The sequence below is a fragment of the Manis javanica genome, chromosome 15, assembly GCF_040802235.1.
Source record: "Manis javanica isolate MJ-LG chromosome 15, MJ_LKY, whole genome shotgun sequence".
Classification (NCBI taxonomy): Eukaryota; Metazoa; Chordata; class Mammalia; order Pholidota; family Manidae; genus Manis; species Manis javanica.
This window is the reverse complement of record NC_133170.1, coordinates 84,390,431-84,412,949: the sequence shown is the minus strand read 5'-3', so window position 1 is coordinate 84,412,949 and position 22,519 is coordinate 84,390,431. Positions and strand designations below refer to the sequence as shown.

At 55.9% G+C, this 22,519-nt stretch overlaps 2 protein-coding genes across 12 annotated transcripts in view; one reads left to right on the top strand and one right to left on the bottom strand.

Annotated features, from left to right (window-relative positions):
* Positions 1-463: 463 nt before the first annotated feature.
* On the bottom strand, positions 464-15,087 carry RAB36 (RAB36, member RAS oncogene family). Of its 11 annotated transcripts, none has more exons than XM_073222615.1 (12): positions 14,813-15,081; positions 14,165-14,258; positions 11,850-11,941; positions 11,275-11,356; positions 10,128-10,193; positions 9,618-9,719; positions 7,398-7,462; positions 5,942-5,997; positions 5,054-5,131; positions 4,609-4,695; positions 3,092-3,422; positions 464-2,664 (listed from the first exon to the last, which is right to left on the bottom strand). In XM_073222615.1, exons 3-12 carry the CDS (start codon positions 11,926-11,928, stop codon positions 2,600-2,602), a joined length of 1,011 nt encoding a protein of 336 aa, XP_073078716.1. In that variant the 5' UTR covers positions 11,929-11,941; positions 14,165-14,258; positions 14,813-15,081; the 3' UTR covers positions 464-2,599. The 11 variants fall into 11 exon arrangements, with proteins under 11 accessions (XP_073078716.1, XP_073078715.1, XP_073078717.1 ...); XM_073222614.1 differs by lacking the exon at positions 14,165-14,258 and adding an exon at positions 14,028-14,110; XM_073222616.1 differs by lacking the exon at positions 14,165-14,258.
* A 3,694-nt stretch (positions 15,088-18,781) lies between these two features.
* Positions 18,782-22,519, top strand: part of RSPH14 (radial spoke head 14 homolog) — a 70,138-nt gene continuing 66,400 nt past the window's right edge. Inside the window, exons 1-3 of the mRNA XM_073222677.1 lie at positions 18,782-18,892; positions 20,000-20,257; positions 21,792-21,894. Coding sequence (XP_073078778.1) covers positions 20,059-20,257; positions 21,792-21,894 — 302 coding nt within the window. The 5' untranslated portion in view covers positions 18,782-18,892; positions 20,000-20,058. The remainder of the gene's footprint in view (positions 18,893-19,999; positions 20,258-21,791; positions 21,895-22,519) is intronic.

Below are 22,519 nucleotides of genomic sequence, written 5' to 3'. Positions count from 1 at the left end.
GGATGGGGGGTAAAGCCCAGACACAGACAACCACACCCATAGTTGACAACTGTGAGGAGTGGCGGGGGCACCCATCAAGTCCTCCTTGGGGAGAAGCGCCCGAGCCACTGGGCGTAGAAGAGGGCCTAGTACCTGCAGACTGAGCCGTGACCAGGGAGGCAGGCTGGAGCACAGTGCCCGCAGGGGTGGGCCGGGCGGCCAGTAAGGGACCTCAAGTGCCAGGGCAAGAACGTGGGCTCGAAGAGCAGGGGAGGAGTGGGGAAGGGGCTGGGGAAATGTGGCAGGGGGACAAATGTTTCTGGAGCACTTGCATACGGCCCTGGGCCTCTGCTAGGGAAATTCACAGCCCCATTTTGAAGTCTGAGAATGTCTTTGTTGACTCACATCAATGGAACCACATGGAAGTGATTCTGACGGAGGAGATGCCACCTCAATCCTGGGAAACGGTGGAGCACACACAGCGGACAACACAAGTAGTTTAATGAAGGGCCATCGACTCAGGATGCATGTAGGAGCCCGTGTGGTTGTAGCTTAGGAGCTAGTAACCGCTGGGCACCATTACTGCCCCCAGTTCTGGGGCCTGAAGGGGCGAGGGCAGGGAGCTGTGGAGAGCCGGCCTCGCTCACCCTGGGCCACTCTCTGCTGTGTGCCGCAAACCCGGTCCTAAGGCACCCTCAGCACAGCCCGACTCCTGAGACTGTGTCTAGTCGACCAAGCCGGGGCTGCAGTCCACAGGAAGGCCTGCAAGGTCTCTGGGGATCTGGAGTACGCAACGCTCTGACTGCAAGGATGGCCACGGCACCTTCTGTACAAGCTCAAAGTGGGACACAAACCAGATGTCCCATATGCGGGGCAAGGTAAGTGGACCCCCGTCCATCCACAAAGGGAAAGTGGCAGGTGCTAAAGGAACAAGCAGGCTTTATGTGCAGAGAGGGCCCAGCAGGTCATCAAGAATGCAGGCTGCCAGGCAGCCTGTGGGGCGAGAGGTCATTCTGGTTAAACAACGAGCAAGCCAACAAACATGGTGGTGCTGCCCGGGAACAGTCTGGAAGGATTCCTCCCAGCCCCCAACAACACTTACTTCCAGAGACTGGAGCGGGACTTTGACTGCGTATACAGAGCTGTGTACTGTCTTCCTTTGTTTTACAATGAGCATGTATGTAATTCCTTTAAGAGTGATTTACATAGAAGTATTTTATGTCTGTAAGGGTGCTACAACATGGTGAAGGGGGATGAGCAAAAAAGATGCCAGTGTTCTTCCCCAGCTGATATTTGGTGACAGCTGCCAGCCCATGAGAACTCACTGGGCGCCTGCAGTGTGCCAGGCACTGTTCAGGGTGCTGGGAGAAGGCATTAGTCAGAACTGCTGCCCACAAAACGCTCACCATCCAGGAGAAGCAGGTAGGGTATGCCCACATGCCTGTGGCATGAGGTGGCAGGGATGAGAGGGCGCATGCCCAGGGCTGTGGAGTATGGGGCGGGAGGGGGTAGTTAACAGCCCTCCATGGAGAAGCAAATAAGAGGACACAGAGAGGGGCACTTGGGGCAGGAGCGGGGGAGGGAGGCCTGGACTGCTCCTGCCTGCTCTGGGTGTGCAGAAGGGGAGCTCACCAGACTCTAGTGGGTCTCTGATGTCCTCCCAAAACAGGTAGACGCCATCACAAAGGCCCTGGGAGGCACATACCTGGCATTTGCTGTTCCCCATACCTTCTTGTACAGGCTTTCTTGGTGGGTGAGGGGTGGCGAGGGCAATGGCAGGCACCAGCCCAGCAGTCTGGGTGACTGCTACCGGGGGCGAAGGAGGGCAGTGCCATGCACGAGGGTTGTAGCAGTGAGTTACCCCAGGGCTAGCTGGGTAGCCGTCTTTCTGTGGCACGGCTGGGGAAATTCATCGTCCACAGTGGGCCAGAGTGGGGCAAGAGGCCTGTTCTGCCCGTCCTCTCATCCACTGACCAGGAGGGCAGGACTCCAGGGGTCTCAGAAGAGCCAGAGACAGCCCCTCAGCCAGAAAGGGCCCCAGAGACCTGCTCATCTATCCTCCTCCAGGGAGGCAGGCGGCCCATAGATCCCACAAGTCTGGGGCAGAGCAGGGAATGGCGAAGCCTGGGGCCCTGAGGCCCAGAACTGCAAGTTGTATTAATAACCGAGAAGTCCTGAGTGGGGATGGCAGGTGGGTTTTCCCTCCAGCTGGCTTTGGTAAGGCCTGCGCAGGCGAGCTGGGAGAGCACCTGAGTGGGCTGCGGATGTGTACCGAGGGCAAGGATATGGGCCGTGGGGGCCCAGAGGTCCCCTGTCTGCAATCCCGAGGCCCCTTATGACCAGGGGGGACTGCCTAGTGACTCTGTAGATGCGTTGGCCTTCTGAATGATCACCACAGTGCGCGCAGCAGCCGGGCAGTGTGGGGCCCCCAGGCAGGTAGTGGAGGCCTTTCCTGGCTCCTCTGGCTAAAGAGAAGTGGCTGAGAGCTGGGGTCAGCACGGCGGGTGAGCAGCACATGGCAGAGCTCGGGCTCCATGGCGCTGCTCCACAGCCTTGGACAGCACAGCCTTGGACAGCACCGTCCATGTGTGTGTTGGGAGTGGGAGCTCTGAGGCCCCAGCTAACAGCAACCCAGGCCGGAGGACCGCCTGCTCTTCTGGGTCTCAGGTGGACTTCCGTCTATTTCTGTGAAGAGGGGAGAAGCCACTTAGCGTCAAGCCAGTGCCTGCAGCCGACACTGGGCCGGCCCCCCTGCTGGTACCCTCTGGTGACTGCCATTTAGAGCTGGGAGCTTGCACAGGCCGAGGCTTAGGATGCATTCCAGGTGGTGGAACAAAGTGCCCAAAGGCTTGGAATAGGACAGCCAAAGCCAGCGCACATCTGTGGAGCCTGGGATGTCCAGCCAGGCCCAAGAGGAGGCTGCCAGGAGGACAGGGAAGTCAGGGAGGGTCTGGGCTGGCAGGTGAGGTCAGGGAGGGGGGGCCTGAGGTCAGAGTGACAGGAGAAAAGACAGCCCAGAGAGGGCAGCAGAGGCCAGCAAGTGAAGGGGACAGCGGAGTCTCCTGCTGAAGGGTGTGGGCCCCCGCCCTGACCCGGGGCCACCTGTACGCACGGATGAGGTCTCCGTCGCCGACCTGGAGCCAGGTGCTGCTCCTCCTCGCCAGGTCCTGCAGCACCGACTGCTCGAACGCGAGGGCGGCTACGCGGCTGAAGAATGCCTTCACGTTCTCCCCTGTGGGCCCACCAGACAGCCGTGACCCTGTCTGCCTCTGCCCACATCCGCAGCTGCACGTGGGTGGGACCCGGCAGATGTGGGGCCAGGGCAGGGGCAGTGCAGGCCCCAGACACCTGCTCAGCAGCTCCTTCGTATCTTTGGGCCTGGTTTTCCAGCATCTACTACTCTTCCAATCAATTGCTTCTGAGCACCTCTTGTGGGCTGGTCGCTGGGACACAAGAAATCAGACGGTGCCTGCTGTCCTGTACCTCTGAGCACGTGTCTTGAGGGCAGCGGTAAGGATTAACGAGCCACCTGCTTCAGGTGGAGGCGGCTGCTCTTCTGGGCACAGGGCCGGGTCCCAGCTCCCAGCATGCACACTGGCCCCTGTAGTTAACAACCTGCACACTGCACAGGGCAATCTGCTTGGCTCACAGGGAGCACTCTGTGCTGTTATCGTGGTTAGAGGACACAGGGGACACCGCTGGGAAGGAGCAGACAGGGCAGGCATGGGCACTGTCATTCATGTTTGTGTTGGGCTGGAGGTGGTGCTGCCACCACAGTGCCTACCCTCAGCATGGCCACCACCGCCTTCCCCAGTTCCTGGCCAGGTGTGCCCTAGGCCCCTCGCCTGGGACAAGGACTGCTGGGTGCAGTCCTCCCTGCGGCCCCAGCCTCAGAGGCCGACCACGCACTGGGCGCTGACCACTGTGCCATGTCATCCCTCCACAACCTGTGTTCTTGGACTGTTCTTTGCTTCTCTGCATTTTCCAACTTTTTCTCAGTGAACACATTATGGCTTTTGTAACTTAAAACACATTTTTCCATCAAAGATAAAAATGAACTGGGCATCATCACCCCACTTCCCAGATGAGGACACTGCGGCTCAGGCGCTGGGCACCTTCCCAGCCCAGGGGCCTAATGTGGCCGGGGAGGCAGACCTGTGGCTTGTGCGTGAGGGCCAGGGGCTGTGGGCATGTTTCAGCATCAACATGGCCACTGGGGAAGGGATGGAAGCGCCTGTTATGGGCCCTCCTATGCACCAGGGGTGCTGCCCACCCAGCAGCCATGGGGAGACTGGCAGGACGTGCAATGGTTGCAGGTGAATGCTACATTCCTGCCCCAGTCCTCACTTCCTCCCTGGACCCTGGAGCAACCTCACAGGGAAAAACGGACCTGCCCCATAGGTGGGGTTGCACAGGGACCCCACTATCTGTGTCACTATTCTTGTCATCCTTGGGGCAGGGCACCCAGTCTCCTAGAGATGAGGAGACTCTGCTCAGGGAAAAGAAGGCCCCGCACAGTCGCCAGCATAGCCGGCTGGGGTGCGGACACGCGACAGGGCACAGAAGGAAATGTGTGGGCCTCCCACAGCTGGCCAAGCCCACCGTGCCCACAGCCCCGTGTTCACTCACCTGTCTTGGCGGACACCGACCAGTACTCAGCCTGCATCTCATTGGCCAGGTGCACGGCCTCCACTTCCACCTGCTCGCATGCAGCCCCTGACTGGGAGAAGCAGCCCTCCTGGCCCAGCTGCCCAGCCTTCCCAGGGAGGTGGCTGCCACTGCCCACTGTGCCTCCTCCTTCCCCATGTCGCCCTGGGCTGGGCAGCCTTGGGGTAGGGGAATGCCTGCCTGGGATGGGGCCCCAGTGGTCCTGGGCAAGTCTGAGGGCCAGGTGTTCCTCTCTGATGGGACAAGCACGGCAACTCCAGTGCCCCTGACTTGCAGCTCCCAGGCCTGCATGCGGTCTTCAAATTCCCACAGAGGCACGTCAATGAACCCTTTACCCACCAAGCTTGGGCTGAAAGCAGAAGCATTTCCTAAAGGCCCCCCGGGCCTCCAGCTCTGCTCAGCTCACCAGAAGGTCCTTCTTGGTCCCCACGAGGAACACAAAGCAGGAGCCCGGCTCGTTCTCCCGCAGTGCGTCCTCCAGCCACTGCCTGAAACGCAGAGGGGAGACAGGCTGAGATACGACACTCGTCTACCTCGGGGCCCGAGGAAAAGCAAGGGCCGGGGGTGCAGCCTCAGGTGCAGGGAGGGCACCTTGACCCAGCCTGGCTCCACAGGGTGCTGGTTCTGAGGCCAGAGGGGCCTTGGCTGGACCGCAGAGGGTGGGGATGCTGGAGTGCTCATCAGGGGAAGTGAGGGTTCCATCCTGGCTGCGGCTCTGCCCTAGCCTGTGTCAGCTTGGGTGTCCTGCACGTCTCCATCAGCAGGACCACCACGCGGCCTCCCTCACAGGGCTGGTGAGATGCTGGGTGTGAGTACCCCAAACAGGTGAGGTGCAGATTCCGGCAGAAGAGGGAGGGCCTCCCAGAATGGGTCATGTTGTCAGCTCTCTGGACCAAATCTCTGCCCAACACATCGAGTCCCCTCAGACAAGAGCAGCTATACAACTTGCAGGGCCCAGGGAAAGTGAAAATGCTGGACCCCTCATCCTGCAATTATTAAGGCTTTCAGGATGGTGGCAGCAGGGCATTAAAGCAGGCCTGGGACCTGCACACTGGCCCTATGGGACTGCGCTGGCTGCACCCCCTAAGCCAGCCCTGCCTTCAGCAGATGGGTACAAATCTTGAGGGATAACAAGGCAACTGGACAGAAAGCAGCCTGTGGGTAGTTGGTTCTGACAATCAAACCTGGTCACTTGAAGCCACTGTCAGGGTCTGGCTCCTGGGCCCCGATGTGGGGGAGCCCTTCCAGGCAGCTTCCCAAGCCCAGGGGAACCACGGGGGCCAGAGTCCCAGACTTGCCTGGTGTGTTCCAGAGTCTGCACGTCAGTGAGGTCAAAGGCTGTGACGATCACTGTGCACAAGGGAAGAACCAAGAGCCGCTCAGCGACAGGCGAGGCAAACACACATGACAAGGGGCTCCCCTTGGGCGCCTCCCTGCTCCCCAGTGGCCCAGAGAGGAGCCGGCTCCCATGGAACTGCCAGGGGGCCCCCAGGCACTCAGCCCTGGACCCCAAGATGAGACACCCATGGCCACCCCTCAGGACCCATCCTCCCGCCACCCTCGTGACCCACACCTAGCAGGTCCCCTTCACTTCCATCCCCTCTGCCTCAGGGGCTCTGCTGCAGCTTCAGCCAACTGCACAGGGGGCCCCAGCTGCCCTGCTCCAGGGAGGCAAGCCATGGTCACGGGCTCCTGTGTTCAAATCCCCGCTCTGCCACTGACAGCCAAGGGAGCTCAGTGAAGGCCTTAACTGCTGAGAGCCTCGATTTCCCCATCTGTGAATTGGTGAGAACACCTCTAGTTGTCAGGGTTGCTGTGAGAATTGAATGAGTGCAGCTACTTGAAAAGCTCCTGGTCAAGGGACTAATGCGGGGCAGACTGTCAACCAAAGGCATCTGGGGTTCTGAGGGCGATCACCAACAACCAGCTTTAAGTAAGCAGTTTCTGAGGAGTAGGGCGGACAGAGGACAGAGATGCAAGCCCCGAGCCCTCGGCTCCTCTCGCCACTGGCGCTATGCTGGCCCGGGGGCCGGGCCCCGTTGGAGTCCTAAGGGGATCCCCGCGTGCAGGAACTGCAGAGAGCCTGCATGCTGCTGGCCCCTGGGGTGTGAGCAGGGCAGGCGGGGCCCCTCGGCATTTGGCTGATGGCTGGAGAGCCCGAGGCAGAGGCAACAGACGGAGAAGCTGATGGCGGTGGGGATGCTGGGCGTGGGTCACGGGGCGGCTGCTGTCTCCAGGTGGCGTCATCCCCTCGGGAGAGGGGCCACAGCAGAAGTGGCAGGGCCGGAGCTCCAACCCACGGCCGGGCACGCATGGTTTGTTTCCTGGTTTTGCTTTTTCCAAATCTTAATGAAAACGTATGATTTTCTTATACCAGTCCTAGGTAGACAAAACGGCCTCATACTTTGAGTTCTCCCTTAGCTCCCCACTTCCTCCTTGAGTTGACTCTGCTCTTCTTTTCTGGGGTCTCTGGAACACTCTTGACCTCTGAGCATCTTCCTGAGCTGACTCTGGGGCTGAGACTTAGGAGGAGTGCCCACGGCCACAGGGAGCCCTGAGGGTGCGGCTGCGGAGGCCGGCCTGGTGGCCGAAGGCAGGCAGCTGCCTGCGCCTGAGCAGGGGCCTGGGGGAATGTCCTCAGTGGTTCTCGGAGGACAGGTTTGGTGCCTTCTCATTTTGAGCCCGGGGAGGAGCCCCCCCCTGCTGCACGGGGTTGAGGGCCCCACCGCTGCCGTCGCCCAGCTGCTCACCCTGGGCACCCCGGTAGTAGGCGGAGGCGATGCATTTGAACTTCTCCTGCCCTGCTGTGTCCCAGCTGTGCAGTGGGAGAGAGAAAGGGGCACAGAGGGTGGCAGATTAAACAACAGCAGTGGTCTAGGCAGGCAGGCTAGTGGGGTTGTGGGTGGGCAGACCAAGAGCCTGGCCAGCTGCCCAGCTGCATGGGCTTCAGGAAGCGCCACTGCCAGCCGGCCACCCCTGCCCTTCAGTTCCTCGTGACCCTTCCTAGGATGCCCCAGGTGGGAACTCCCCAGTGGGAGTCATGCCCAAGAGGGGGTGGCACAGCCTTAGTATGTGCACTGCTCGGACGAATGGAATTGTAGCTCAGTCCTTCTGACCGTGCAATGAGAAGATAATGTGCAACCTGAATAGCTCCCTCTGAAGACATGGATGTCCACACGTGGAGGAGGCCCCGCAAATGGGACCAGGGCTCCTGGCCAGGCTGCCAGCTGCGCCTCTGCCGTGTGATCATGTGTGACTGGTCACGGCTTCACACTGCGCTGTAGTGGAGGGGACTCTCAGCTCCCTAGGTGGGGGTGTCTGACAGGGACAGGGCTTGCATCTCCTGGATGACTCTGATCAGTCAGCTCTGGCTCCATGGAAAAGAACCGGCTAATGATGACTGCCATGGGCATGCTGTAGCAGAGGGGGTGCACATGCTCAGATCTATCCACCCAGGACATCAATAAGCAGGGCTGAGCCCTCAAAATTCATCCCTTTGTAAATTAACAGATCAAATTTTAATTTTTCTCCATAAATTGAAAAGTAGATAAGCCATGAATAAGACTATAGTCTGAAAATTTTTTGAGTGATCCAGCATGATATGAAACGTTTTGGCTCTGTTCTTTCATTAATTCATTCACATCTTCTTCCATTTCTGAAGCTGGGAGGGAGCCAGGAGGGCTGCCTGGAGGTGGGGCCCGCTGGGTGGCCGGTAGTAGCCCCCATGTAGGAGAGTGAGGAGCTGAGCCTAGACACAGCCAGTGGCCACCACGGTGAGCCGAGCCACGGGCCACACTCTGCACGGCTCCACCCTGGCTGTACCCCCAGCTCGCCGCTCCTCAGCAATCCTGGCTCCAGGTGCCCTTGGTCACACAGCTCATTTTCACAGCCTCTTCTGCCCTAGTCTGACCTTGCACCCTCCCTCGGGCGAGCTTCCATGGTACCACTTGGCTCTCGGTCTGCCCTGGGGCTGTCATTAGAGAAGAGGGTGCCATCTGGGCAGTTAGGGGCTGAACTCCAGGAGAGGGTGCGTGCTGTGTGGACCGCACGATCCTCAGGCTCGGCCTGGGCAGGGCACAGAGGATTGAGGAATGAAGCCAGGGGGGCAAGTGTGAGCCCTAGGGAGAGAAGGGAAGAGACCCGGGACACAGGTCTGGTGCATAGCAGCAGGCAAGGGGCACAGGGGCAGCCATGCAGGAAAGCCTGGGACGGGGAGGGCCACGCAGGAGAGGGCAGGGCTAGGGTGCCGGCAGGCCTCAGCATCTTCTCCGTGCCAGAGCAGAGCGGAGGCAAGGTCCAGAGCTCCAATGGGAAAGTGTGAGCCTGGGGGAGAGCCTCCGGGCTCTTCTGAGGGACAGTAAAGGGAAAGGCCATAGCTAATGGGCGACAAAGAGCAGAGGCCTGGTGTCTGTCAGGAAGGCAGACAGACAGACAGAGGGAGAGGAGCAGAGGCAGCAGAGGAAGGGCGGTGGGGTCAGGTGGGACGTGCAGCAGGCCTGAGGCAGGCATACGGACTGTGTGACCTCCACTAGAGCCTGGCATGCAGGGACCAGTTTTGGCCATTTTCTAGATGGGAACAGAGGCTGAAGCCACTTGCTGAGGCCACCCAGCTGACCTGGTGAGTGGGATCGTGGAGGGGCAGGCAGGGGAGGGGCGGGGACACAGAGCCAGAATCTGGAGCGGTCGGGGCTTCAGGGGAGGACAGGGATGGGTAGGCACACCAGGCTCTGAGGACTTTCCCAGGTCCGATGACCAACATAAGACATGCATGGGGACTGAGGGACCATCAGGGTCTTGGGGAGCTGGGGAAGCCTGTTGCACACGATGCCCCCAGGCCTGCTAGTCCAGGTGGGTCCCCGCTGAGTGACACAGGGCACAGTTGAGAATGAGCTTGCCGAGGCCCTCCTAGGAGTCTCCACAGAGCCCACCCACAGCCACACAGGAAACGGCATGGCATAATGGCGACTTACATCTGGAGGCTGTAGGGAATCCCGGCAATCTCAAAGCGCTCGATTTCAAAGTCTACGCCAATGGTAGCCTTGTAGTCACGGTCAAAAACATTCTTGCAAAACCTGTGGGAGCAGAGGAAGTCATCAGAGAGGTTGGGTGCAAAGTCTAGAGGCAGCGAAAACCCACTCATAGGGAGTACAAGTGACGGTCCACAGAGACCAGGATGGATGGACGGAGCCGCCAACAAGAGCTGCGAAGGGGAAGAGCGGCTGGAGCAGCCCAAGAGGCAGACAGGGCTGGTGAGAGAGAAGCTGGGCAGCGGTTCGCAGGGAAGACAGTGAGGTGTGCCTGGGGCGCCAGGGACAGTGCGAGGAGTGCCAGGCTCCCAGGATGCCACGCGCTCTGCCCGATCCCCCAGCCCCAATTTCTTGCGCCCCCTCTGGGATGTGGTCCTCAGCAGCTACACAGTTTCGACTATGACAATGTTGTCTGGGCCTCCCAGCGCCTGGAGGAGCGACCGGCGGGCCCACCTGTGGATGAGGCTGGTCTTGCCCACGTAGAGATCGCCGACGACCACCACCTTGGAGAGTTTGAGCCTGTTAAGAATACGGCCATGTTGCTCTCCTGCATGGTCACAAGAGCATCTTCACACACACACCCTTCCTTCCCTGTGCTCCCCACTCGTGAGCCACCCCTCAATCCTGGGCAGGGCGTGGCCACCTGCTGAGACACTCTGTGGTGTCTGTCCCCACCCCTGGCCCTTGGAGCAGAGGCAGGAAAGCCTGTGTTTGTTCCAGCGGCTCTGCTGTCTCAGGGGCAGTCCCCTGACCCCACTGGGCCCATGTCCCCGTCATAAGGATCAGAGCTGGGCCTGAAGAGTGACTGGAGGAATAGAGGAAGGGCCCTAGGTGGGGTTGTCCAGGCTGGGGTGCAGAGACACGACGCCCATGCGCAGGGGAATATGGGCACAGGGGCACCGCCCTTGCGCTCTCCTCCCCGGCCAGGGGCTGTGCGCCTGCAGGCAGGTACTCCCTGACTGGGACATCACCGCCACTTGTTTCCTTGGAGGTGTCTGCAAGGGCCAGGCAGGTCAAGGGGCGAGTTGTGGCCAGGACTCAGGTCTGCACTGGGATCTCGCACTCTCAGGGACCCTGTGCACTGAGAGCAGCTGGCCCCTCACTGTGCAAGTGCTGTGTTCCCTGTGGCAGCATTCCCAGGACTCCTGGTGATACTTTAAGAGCTTCCACACTCACACCAAAGATGCTCAACGAGTAAACATCTGACCAGGCACTTCCTCAGCCTGCAGACAGCAAGAGGGCACCTCTGTGTCACCTGGTGACCTGGTGCATGGCAACTGGCCAAGCCTGCAGGGGCTCAGGCTGTATCTACTCTGTTCCCAGGCGGCCTCTAGTTCTGGAGCAGGGTGGCCCTGACTCCACTCCACAGATGAAGGACTGAAGGCACCACCACGGGGCTGTGAAGGTATCCTCTGTGCCTCACTTTCCCTACCTCCCAGCACTGTTGGGAAGAGTCAGGGAGGAAGTCTGAACCAGCCCCATCTAATCAGTGGTCATCCCCTCAGCTCACGGCCGTGCCGCTTAAGCCGCTCTGCCCAGAGCCCTGCCTCACTGGGTGCCTCCTCGGGAAAGCTGGGCCTCCCCCTCAGCCTCACCACACCTGTGTGATGACTGTGAGCCCTGTTGGCTCCCTGAGCAGACTGTGGGCAACTCAGGATGAGGGGCGAAAGCTGCCCTTGGACCTGTTAAAAAAAGGAGCGACTGTTGCAAAATCTCTGTGCTGGCAACACCAGGTACTGCCCAGGTTCCCAGGCTAGGTGTGGTGAGTAGCCCAGATGGGCAAACGCATAATTCCACAGGAAAAACACTCGGTGCACAGGAAGGGCACCCCAGCCAGCCCAGCTTGGAGGGGTGGGTAGTGAGGGACTCAGAGAAAGCCGCCAGAGGACTTGACATCATTACACTGGGACCTGAAGAGCAGGCAAAACATTCCAGACATGCACGGACACCTCAGGCTGAAAAATCACGTGTCTGACTTACTGAGAAAAGGGGAAGCGGTTCCATGTGGCAGAGGAATGTCGAGCAGAGCCAGACATAGACCCCAGCGGTCTTCAGGCCTGTACTGGGTCGCACTGGTATAGTCTGTTTCCTCTGTTCATTCACACGATCATTCCTGCACGCATTCCTTCCCCATCTCCCCCACATCCCGCGCCCCTGGGCTGAGGTGGCGCTCACCCGGCAGTCCCTGTGTTCCTGCTCTGGCAGACGGTGCTGACCTGACCGTGAAAATGCTCTCTGAGCTGCAGGCAGGCATTGGGCGTGTACCACTGGAAAGAGACAAACAGATGGACACATCGTCCTGGGAAGCCGCAGCTCCATCACCGGGCAAGGCAGCGAGGCGGGAGCTTGCTTCCCAGCAGCCCCTCCTTCCCTCCCGAGGCTGGCAGCCTCATCAGCTTTCCATGATCCCTTTGACATTATCTGGCCTCAATCTTGTCAATAGTTTCCAGTCTCCAAAGTCTTGTAAGTTCCCAGAAGCAGCACAGGGGACAGACCCAAAGGCCAGGTGGGGACCCAGAAAGCTGGGTTTTGCCTCGGGTGGCTGTGCCTTTGCTGCAGGCATGTGGCAGGTCTCTGTCTTCTTTGGGCCTCTCAGGTGAGACGAGTGGTGGGCTATGAGGCCTCTTTTAGCTCCAAGATCCTCCCGTGCCTTCTATGGATCTCTGATGCCACTTTTGTTTTAAAAATATGCATGTATGTACATGGAAAATGTTCTGGAAGGCACATCCAGTCCTCTGCATGTCTTGGAAAGCAGTACTGGATAGTGGCTTAACAGCATGGCCTCAGGATCACGAAGGCCTGTGTCTCCCTTAGCCTCTGTGTGACCCTGGGTGGTTGCCTACTATCTTTTCAATTTCCCCTGCCTCTCAGGGCAGGGAAAAACCAGAGTCCAGGAGTCAGACACTGCCAGATCAAGTCCTAGCTTTGCCATGCCAGCTGTGTGACATCAGGCAGCCCTCCCTACTTCTCTGAGCCTTGCTGTCCTGCTCTGAATATGGGGCCCTTTGTCCCACGAGACCTGGACTGTTTGGTGCCAATCAAGCTTCCCTTCCTTTCGGTTCATTAAACACCAGTCTCTGTCACCCAGAGTTACCACTGTCAGGCTGGTAGGGAAGCAACTGCCTGGGCCCCTGTTGAGATGGGAACCCCTGGGGGAATATCCATGGATCTGAGCACCAAGGCCTTCTCTGTGGTGTGTGGAGAAAGAACTCTGGGGGAAGGCAGACGACGGGGAGAAGGAGTGGCTTGCAGTCTCCAAATGCCCAGAGCCTGCAGTCACCTCCTTCCTCCTTACCAGCCTGGAAACAGAATTCAAAAGATACAAAGGCCACTCCATGGAGAGGATTTCTCCCTCCATACTTGTCTCAAGCCACCTGGAGGCAGCCACTGATAGCAGGATCTTCCATATCCTTCCAGAGATAGTTTGGCAAGTACAAAACAAACACAGGGCATTTCTCCCCTCTCCTTTTTTTCAAATGTGGGAGCATGCTACACACACTGCTCCTTTCCTTGCATTTCTACTTAATTCTGCTCCTTTCCTTGCATTTCTACTTAATTTACTCTGGCCTTCACTGCACATCAGCACCTGAGGTGCCTTGTAGCGTTTTGCTGTTTGAATAGCCTCTGCTCAGTGGACATTTACATTGGGTCTGACCTGCTTTACCATCTGCTGCAAGGCCTGGACTTGAATGGCTGGATCAGAAGGTGGGGGCATTGCAATGTGGGGAAATACTGCCTCACTGCCCTTATGGAGGTTGTACTGATTTGCATTCCCTGCTTCAATTAGACGGAATTCAGCTCAGATGGAAGACAGCTGTGTTTTCCGCAGGAACTAAAGGTAGAATGATAAGGATGGGGGAAACTGGATCTGGTGTCAGGAAACTGGAGTGCTGTTTTGGTAATAGTAACAGTAATGATAATAATGAGAACAGCAGCGACAACAGCTCAGGCAAGGGAGCCCCTATGTACCATGAGCCAGGCACCCAACTTGAGAGGAATTATCCTTGTGTATCAGTAGCTCTGAGAGGTTGAGTAAGTTGCCCATGGTCACACAGCTAAATGACAGTCAGGACTCACACCTAGGACTATCTGATCTCAAAGTCCGTGCCCTTAACTTCCAAGCCACACTGCCTCCTGGTGTCACCGTTAATGCTGGTCTACCTTGGGCAGGTCATTGCCGAAGTCTCCAGTGTCTCAAGGAGTCTGGTAAGTCCCTGAGGTCTGTCAAGTGAGGGCCTGACCTCTTGGATTCACCTGCTTTGTTTCCAGTGGTGAGTGGGTGGGGAAGCTGGGTGTGGGCATGGTGTCAGGAGAACAGTGCACACATAAAGGGCTGGCCTAAGGATTCTCTACCTTAGGGAAGCTGGTGATGATGCGGTCCCGGCTCACAGGGGGCCCCAAAGGCATCAGGGAGGACCTCATCCTTCCAGACTGTCCTGTGGACCCAACCAGGGAAAGATTAGGGAGTGTGCAAAACCCTGGCGACTCACCCGCAAGTGTCGGCCTAACTTTGCAGCATTTTAAAAACCATATCCAAGCCTCCTTCTCTGTCAGGAACATGGGCCAGAGGTCACGTCTTTCAATCTGCAGGCAGTATGGTGGTGGTAGGGTTAGGGGAGACCTGGCTTGCCTGCGGGGTGTCCCACCAGAAGTGGGCCCCTCTGAGTTATAACTGGGCTGTGAGCGAGGCATGGCACAAGCCAGGCTGTGCATCAGAGGGGGCGGGGGGGTATAGAATGGGGAGGAGTCCCCAGCTTCCAGTGACTGAGGAATTGAAGGCTCTAGGTGGGTCGGGGGCCTCAGCTTTCAGCCCACAGGCCTTTTCCTGAAGGCCCTCACCTGCTCAGAGCCTGGCTCATTACACCTGGTCAACAGCGTTGCGTGTCCTCCTGTCCAGCCCTCTCCCCACCAGGGTGGCCTTGGCTGTCCTCCCTGATCTGACAGGGCTTTCCTCCAGGGACCAGCACGGGCCTGGCCTAGGGTGAGTGCGCGGGAAGTGCGGAGGCCCAGGGCCTGCAAGCCCCACGCCCGGGACACGCCCGGGGGAGGGGGTGGGGACGCGACGCCCCCCAGCTGGGGCCTCCGGGACGTGCCCGCTTAGACGCAGGCGAGCGTGGGGGAGGGGGCGGCGGACTCACCCGCGGCGGCTGCGGAGGCTTCCCGCGCGGCACTGCCGGCTCTGGCGGCGCTGGCCGCGGCGATCACCTAGGCAACGCGCGGCGCGCGGGCTCCGCGGGCTCTGACGATTCCTGGACGTCCGGGGCGAGGTCTGGGCGGGCTTCGCAGCGGAAGCTGTTGCAGACGCCGCCTGCACGAACGATCACCATAGCAACCAGAGCCTCGTGGGAGCGGCGCGCGCCCGGCAGCACCGCTGCCTGGAGAGACGCAGGACTCGGCCCAAGCCCCGGCAGGCACCATGGCAACGGGGGCGGGGCCTGAGGGCGGGGAGGTGGGCGGGTCTAGGGGCAGGGGTTGGGCCTGGGCTCCAGGGGTGGGGTCTGGACAGGGCTGACCGTGGAGAAACTCGCGCAACCTGCCTCCCAGGTGATCACCGTGCCTGGGAGGGGTGGTGGCCTGGGAGGGGAGGTAGCTCTGGTAGGGGTTCAGTGAAATGCCTGTTTATTTTCATAATATATTAAGATTTTTCCTGGTTATCTAAATAGTTCGTGTTTTTCTTATATATTGGTATGGAGGGATCTCCAAGATCCCTTGACTCTCTCTCACACTCCGTATTTGATCCATCAGTAAATCCTGTATCCTCTCTCTCCCTCCCACTTCCACTGCTGTCTCTCTGGTCTAAGCCATCATCTTCTCTCCCTGTAACTGGTCTCCCCGCCTCCACCCTGGCTCCTATCCTGTTCCCAGTTCCGCAGCCCCAAGGAGCCTCTTGTTAAAACACAGATTAGATCATGTAACTCCTTGGAGCCAAACCTTCCAATGGCTTCTCCTCTCTCTCAGATTTAATGAAATATTTAATGGCCCCAGAGGCCCCACGTGATTTGCCGTGGCCCATTTCCTCTCCTATTTCTCCTGCTGTCCACCCCACCCCCCACCTTCCATCCCGCACATGCTCCGCTGGCCTCCTTGCTGTTCCCGCAACACGCCAGGCACCGGGGGATTTGTTCTGACTGCTCCCTGACAGGCATTTCCCAGATAATCACATTGCTCCCTCCCTCACCTTCCAGTTTGCTCAGATGTCGCTTCTACATGAGGCCTCCCCTGAACACCCTATTTACAATTGCAGCATCTCCTAATTCTTATTCTGCTCTGTTTCTCCCAGGCATCAACTATTTTCTAACGTATTATGTAATTTATGTTGATTGTCTAGCTCCCCCCACTGAGAGCCGTGAGAGCAGGGGTTTTGTGTCTAGTTCCTGGATGCATTGCAGTGGCTTAACAGTGCCTGCACATTGCAGATATTTAGTGAATGTTAAGGAAATGAAGAAGTATTAAATTTTTAAAAAGAAGGGGGAGAACACCGTTTTTGAAGTATGCTGCCGCAACATTAACAAGTAAATGAGTTGTATATATGTGTATCAGTTTAGTTTGTCTCTGGAAAAAATACCAGTGGTTGCTGCAGGGGAGGACAGCCAACCACTGGCCTGGGACCGAGGAGGGAGGGGGACAGTTTACTTTTGTAATTTTTGAATTTTCCTCTATGTGCACATATTGCCTATTCAATAAATAATCCAAATGAAAATAAACAATTTGGAACACAGGGAATAAATAACATCCCCCATCTCTGGCCCTTCCTGGTCAGCCCTCATGTATTTTTAGGGTGCTTCCCTCTTTCAAGTCTTTCCCACAGACGTCTCCTAGTCTTCAGAGCTCTTGCTCTGGCGTTTGATTGGAGGCCACACCCTACAACAGCAAGGGATGGCCATACCTACCTACCATTTACTGACCTTCATCTACACAGTCTGAATCTAGTAATGCCTGAATATCATCAGCCTGGTTTGTAGAGCTCATGCTACACAATTAATTTCTTTAATTCATAGCTGTTTAAAAACTGACCTGAGTCACTGAGCTCCTGTAAGCTAGTTTCTGTTTGGAGAGTGAGGCATGTGGGACTGGATGGCCCCCAGGGGCACTTGAAGACTGCGTAATCACCAGAACCAGACAGTAGTTAGCTTTGGGGAGAAGAATGGGTGGGGTATGGGAAGGAGAAGAGGCTGCGGGCAGTAATGATGTTCTTCTGGTGGTGAATTCACAGGTGGCTATTATATTTTTGTTTCACCAATTAACATACATGCTGCATATAACTACTTACAACGTTATGTGTATATTTAAACAGATCACAAAAAAGGAGGTTGGAAAATAATAAAATTGAAGGATAATTAAAATTAAAAAACTGTGTAACCAGATTCCGAGAAGCTCAGGGTTCCCAGCTTTGAGAATTCACTTGATTCAGCTCCCTGATTTCACAGACAAGGAATCTAAGACACACAATCAAAAGGATTTGCCTAGTGAGTTAGAACTAGAATTGGCATCCGGATCTCCTGACTTCCAGCCCAGTGATCTCCACACCAACTTCCTTTAAGAGCTAAGATGCTCTGATTTAGAGAGACTCTTCCTGACTTGATCCTTTAAAGGACAACAGTAGGGGGCAAATCTCTGCATCTCAATACGGGATCCTTGGCACACAGATGGAAGTTGGATATCAACACTTCAAAGCTAACGGTGCTGGAGGCTAATGCTTGGTGACTTCGTTAGTATCACTGCTAAGACTCATGTCTAAGGGGTGAACTTACGTGAGTTGGCTCTACCTGCTCCTGTGCCTGTTTACTCAGCTATATGAACCCAACAATCTACTTCAAGGGTTTGTTGTGAGGGTCACAGGAGATGGTGAAAGTGCTTTTCAGACTATAAAGCCTGATTCAAGTCCTTTGACCAGTCATTCAGTCTACGCTTATGTGGATGAAATGAGAGTTCCTGTGGCCAGGATTCTCACCTGGCCATGGTTGACTAGCTCACTGCACACCTGTGGGCAATACATGGCTGTTGACTCTATAAAAAGAGCTCCGCCCAGCGCTCTACAGGCAACATGGTGGCGGAGCTGCAAGGCTGCAGGAGAGCAGAGCAGAGGCTGGAGTGGTGGCAGCGCTGAGGACAGAGGCCCAGAGGATGGCTGTGTGGACAGATGGGGCCCAGAAGCAGAGACTGACTTGCTGCATACAGACTCACTCTGAGTGAATGGGATTCTAGTGACTGACCTGCCACCTGGAAATAAAGTTGGGTATAGCCCTTTCACCCCAAAGAACGTTTTGCTGTCAATTTATTTGGTCACACTGAATCCATAGTGAACTTGCCTGGGGCTGAAACCCATTGTCAAGACAGCTTACTGAAAGCCTCCTGGTATATTTCTGGCACTGGAGAAGCAAGTACACAGAACTGACATGGCCTCTGCTGTCAGGGAGGTTGGAGCCTGCTGGGGTGGGGGGAACAGAAGTAAATAGAGTTAGGGGAGGGAACTAGGGGATCACTTACTAATTTGGAGTTGTGCAGAAGATAGATTTCATGGAGGAAGTATACACCAAATTGTGTCCTGAAGGACAAAGAGGTGGTTAGTGTTACAAGCAGTCCAGGCTGTAGGAAAGAGTTGACCATTTGGGGGTGGGGGGTTAAGAGACAATCCAGTATGGCTGAAGAAAGCCATCACCAAGGGCCTTGAATGGCAGGCTAGGAGTCTGGACTCTGTCCTGAGACCAGTGCGGACCGTGGGAGGGTTTTATGCAGGTGATGGCTGGGTCCAGCTTGCTTGCAAGAACAATTGCTTTGGCCAGCAGTGTGTTAGATCCATGGCATGGGCTGATCTGTGTCAATACCAGTCATCCAGCCTGCAGAGCAAGGAGCATGGGCGAGAGGTAGGCAGTCCTGGGGTCAGACCTGTGCGATTTGCGGGAAGCTACTGAACCTCTTTGAGATTCATATAGGTAAACTGGGTATGCTATTACCTCACAGGATTACTCAGAATTCAAATCATGCAGAGTGTTCAGTACAGAAAAAGGCGTACTTCCCTTCCCTTTACCACGAACAAAGCTGGGCCGCCTTTATTCTCCACAGTAACCCTCTTAAGGATCATTTTCCTCACTTTACCTGACGCTGTTCGCGCCTGCGCAGTGGGCGCAGAACGTGGCGTTGCTGACGCCGCTGGGGTTGCCTGGCAACCGGGTCTCCAGGCAACAGACTTGCGCTACCGGAACCGAGCGCTGAGGCAGGTGAGCTGGGCGGCAAGAAAGGGTTCTGGAAACAGGGGACCCCCTCCATCCCCCCCAGACTAGTTCACACGGGGCCGTCCTCACACTCAAGGCTTTCTCATGGTGGCCGGACTCCTGCAGCCCGTGACCCTTCTAGAGAACGGCAGGCCCCTGTCCCTAGCGCTCACTGCTCCCTCGGAGAGCAGCCCAGATGGGAAGAGGCCGCGTCCCTCGCAGCCCCTCCCCTCCCCTCCTTCCCTTGTCACCTGGTGCCTCTGTTACTGGAGTTGGCCATTCCTGTAGGGCTGGGGTCTGTCACAGCGACTAACTGCCATAACAGCTGCCACCACCACCAAATAATAACCACAGCCAGCATATCCGGAGCCCTGGGTTGCCGGGCTCATGAGCATCAGTTAATATGACAACTCTGGGAGGGATGGAAGCAGGTGCTATTATCACCTACCTTTTGCAGCTGTAGAAAGAGAGGAACTAACCATGGCCTGGGTCTGGAGCCCGTTCTTAACTATGAAGCCACACTGCCTACAGTTGCTCAAAGTGTGTATGTGTGTAATAAAAATAAATCACACTTTAATCTTAATTCCTTTTTTATGGTTGTGTCAGAAGCATCTGAATATGGGTCCCTGATGGGCAAATGAGCTGAACCTGGATTTAAACACTGATTCCTGGACTTACCACTGACCTCCAGCAAGCTCCTTGCCAATAAAACCTCAACTTCCTTCTATGTAAAATGTGGATAATACAGCTCCCCTCCTTCTTGAGTAGCTGAGTTATGTACTAAGTATTGCTGGCTCGAGATAAGCACTAAATGTGGCGACCAAATTAGTGTTTGCTTATTTGGTTTGGTTTGTCTCTGTGCCTGTGACTGAAGTCTCAGCCTGTAAAGTATTAGTTTCTGCTGTCCTTAAGCATGTGATAACCCTGGGCTGCCACTTACCTTCACTGTGACCTTGAGCAGATCCCTTCATTGCTCTCAGCCTCAGTTTGCTCACCTGTGACATAGAAGTAAAAATATCCACCTGGCTGCCCTTAAAGTTTTGGGGATCAAATGAGAAGTGGCTTCAAAATCACAATAGTAGCAACAACAATATTTTGGATTCTTTTTATCAGTGCTTTCTGCAGAGCTTCATTTCAAAAGCTAGAGAGTTGCCCTCTGCAGGCGTGGAAAGATGGCCCATTCCCAGATCTCTATGAACCTTCCCCTCGACAACAACCCCACCCAGGCTGCCACTGCCTATGGCTGTCGGGCCCTGCCCAAGCTGAAAGAGGAGCTGCAGTCGGAGGACCTACTGACGAGGCAGAAAGCCCTCATGGATCTGTGTGACCTTATGCATGACCCTGAATATGTCTACGTGGCCATCGACATAGGTGAGTATCTGCCCAGGTGACCATGACAGGGGTCTGGAGGGACAGACACAGAAAAACTGGAGGTTAGAAGAGCCGAGGTGACCTAGCCCCTTTACAGCATCCTCCCAGCTGGTCAGCCAGTCTGTCCATGCCCAGACACCACCAGCAGCCTGCCCAGAGCCACAAACAGCCCTCTCTGCTGTCGCTCAGCAAGGCGGCCATGATTCCAGCAAACAGACCTATTTATCTGTCTCATCCATAAGGCAGTCATGGAGATAGGCACATACCCTATTGAAACCACACATATATCTAGGATCTACGCCCCTTGTTTTCTACTCAGTCCTGATTACCAAAGTACGAGTTGAGGGGATTTCCATGGCATGGTTACACCTCTCCCAGGTCAGGCACATCATGGATGAACTGTTTCATCTCTTGCTAATCTTAGTTGAAGGGCTAGGTTAATTCCAGAGGAGGTGGTGGTCCTGGCATGGCCTTGGACACAGTTAGAGCTCCAACAATTAGGGTTGCTCCTTAGTGAGCCTGGCTCTGGGCCAGCACCACCCCATGTGCACTGCCTGTGTTATTTTTAGTGCCTCAGAGCACCAGCAGTGATGGCAGAAAATAAAAGGAGCAGTTTCTGTCAGTTGAGGAGTACCCTCAACCGACAGACAGGACAACCAAGGCTCAGAGAAGGGCTGTGAGGCTAGGGTTGCTGGACAAATAAATAAAGCAGGATTTTTATTTGCTCAATCTGGCATCCCTAGGTGTAACCCATTTAGGGCTACATGAGTAGTCTGGGACAGGATTAGACTTTGACCCCTGGTCTCTCTAAAAGCACAGGCCATTTTCCTAACCCTGTGGTGGGCTGTAAGAGAAGGCACTGCATGCATGGGGTTCACAGGGGGGTCAGATGAGACATTCCCTGGGGGTGAGCCTTTCTAGCACACAGAGACTCCTTCAGTGACTCTGAAATACTTCATAACTGACACAATTTCCCCACGACCCAAAGCAGTGGGGCCTTATCCATGGTTTCACTTCACAGTCTCAGTTACCCACAGTCAACCACAGTCTGGAAGCAGCTGATCCTTTTTCTGACAGATTGTCAGAAGGTGAACAGTGGCCCAGCACTAGGTCACAATGCCTACGTCATTCATTTCATCACGAATCTCACATCCTCCCAAGAAGGATGAGTGTGGTACAGTAAGATATTTTGAAAGGGAGAGCACAGACACATAACTTATGATAGCATATTGTTGTAATTGTTCTATTTTGTTATTATTGTTGTTAATCTCTTACTGTGCCTAGTTTATAAGTTAAACTCTATCCTATGTATCTACATATAAGAGAAATCATAATACATCTAGGGTTTGGTACTATTCGTGGTTTCAGGCATCCCCTGGGGATCTTGGGTGCACCCCCTGTGGGTGAGGGGATTTCTGCACTCTCTTGTCCGCCATTAGCTCACCTGTTAGCTTCTAGATTAGTTGATTTCTGAGACTGGCAAACATTCAAAGGTTTTTGTTTTGTTCTGTTTTGCTTTTTTAATGCCTTGCAGGCTGCCTGGAAAGCCTGAAAGCTTTGCTGAAGGATACTAATGACACGGTGCGGATAAAGACCACCGAGGCGCTCTACATCATGGCAAACCACAACGTGGGCAGGTGGGCAGCTGTCTCTGCAAACTGAAGTCTGGCTTTGGAGCCGCCCCTTCCCTTGGCATGGGCCTGCCCTTGAACAGCCTTCAGTATTTGGAATGTTTGTCTGTAGTGCAGATCTTCGGCAGGAACAGGCCTCTGTTGGGTGGCTACCTCTGTGGGGGCCTAGTGCGGTCCTCTGTTCCAGACTGGTTTTTGTGTTAGTTCCCAGCTCTGCACATCCCCCTTTGAAGATGGAAAGAAAGTTCAGGGCCCACACCCGCAGCAATTTAGCCTGTTCTTGGCCCTTTATGGAGAGCCCAGTTCCTTCTCCCAGACCCTGGCAGGGCCTGCTACTTTGGCTCCTGTCCCCATGCAGGTGTTAAGACACCAGCTTCAAAGCGCACACCTCCTCTAGGCTGGTAGTTTCAGCATTATCATGATGCCCTCTTGACCTGGGATCATTTGTCTTACTTTGTACTGAAAACAGAGCTGAACACTGCAAACAGCATCACGCCCTGCCTGGGGAGGGCTGCCCAGAGAGCCCAGGCCCAGAAAGGAGGGGGACCCATGACGGTCACTATGATGGTGATGGCGGAGGACACAGGGGGCAGGACACTCCCTGTCTTCGGACTTGCTTGGTGCAAACAAC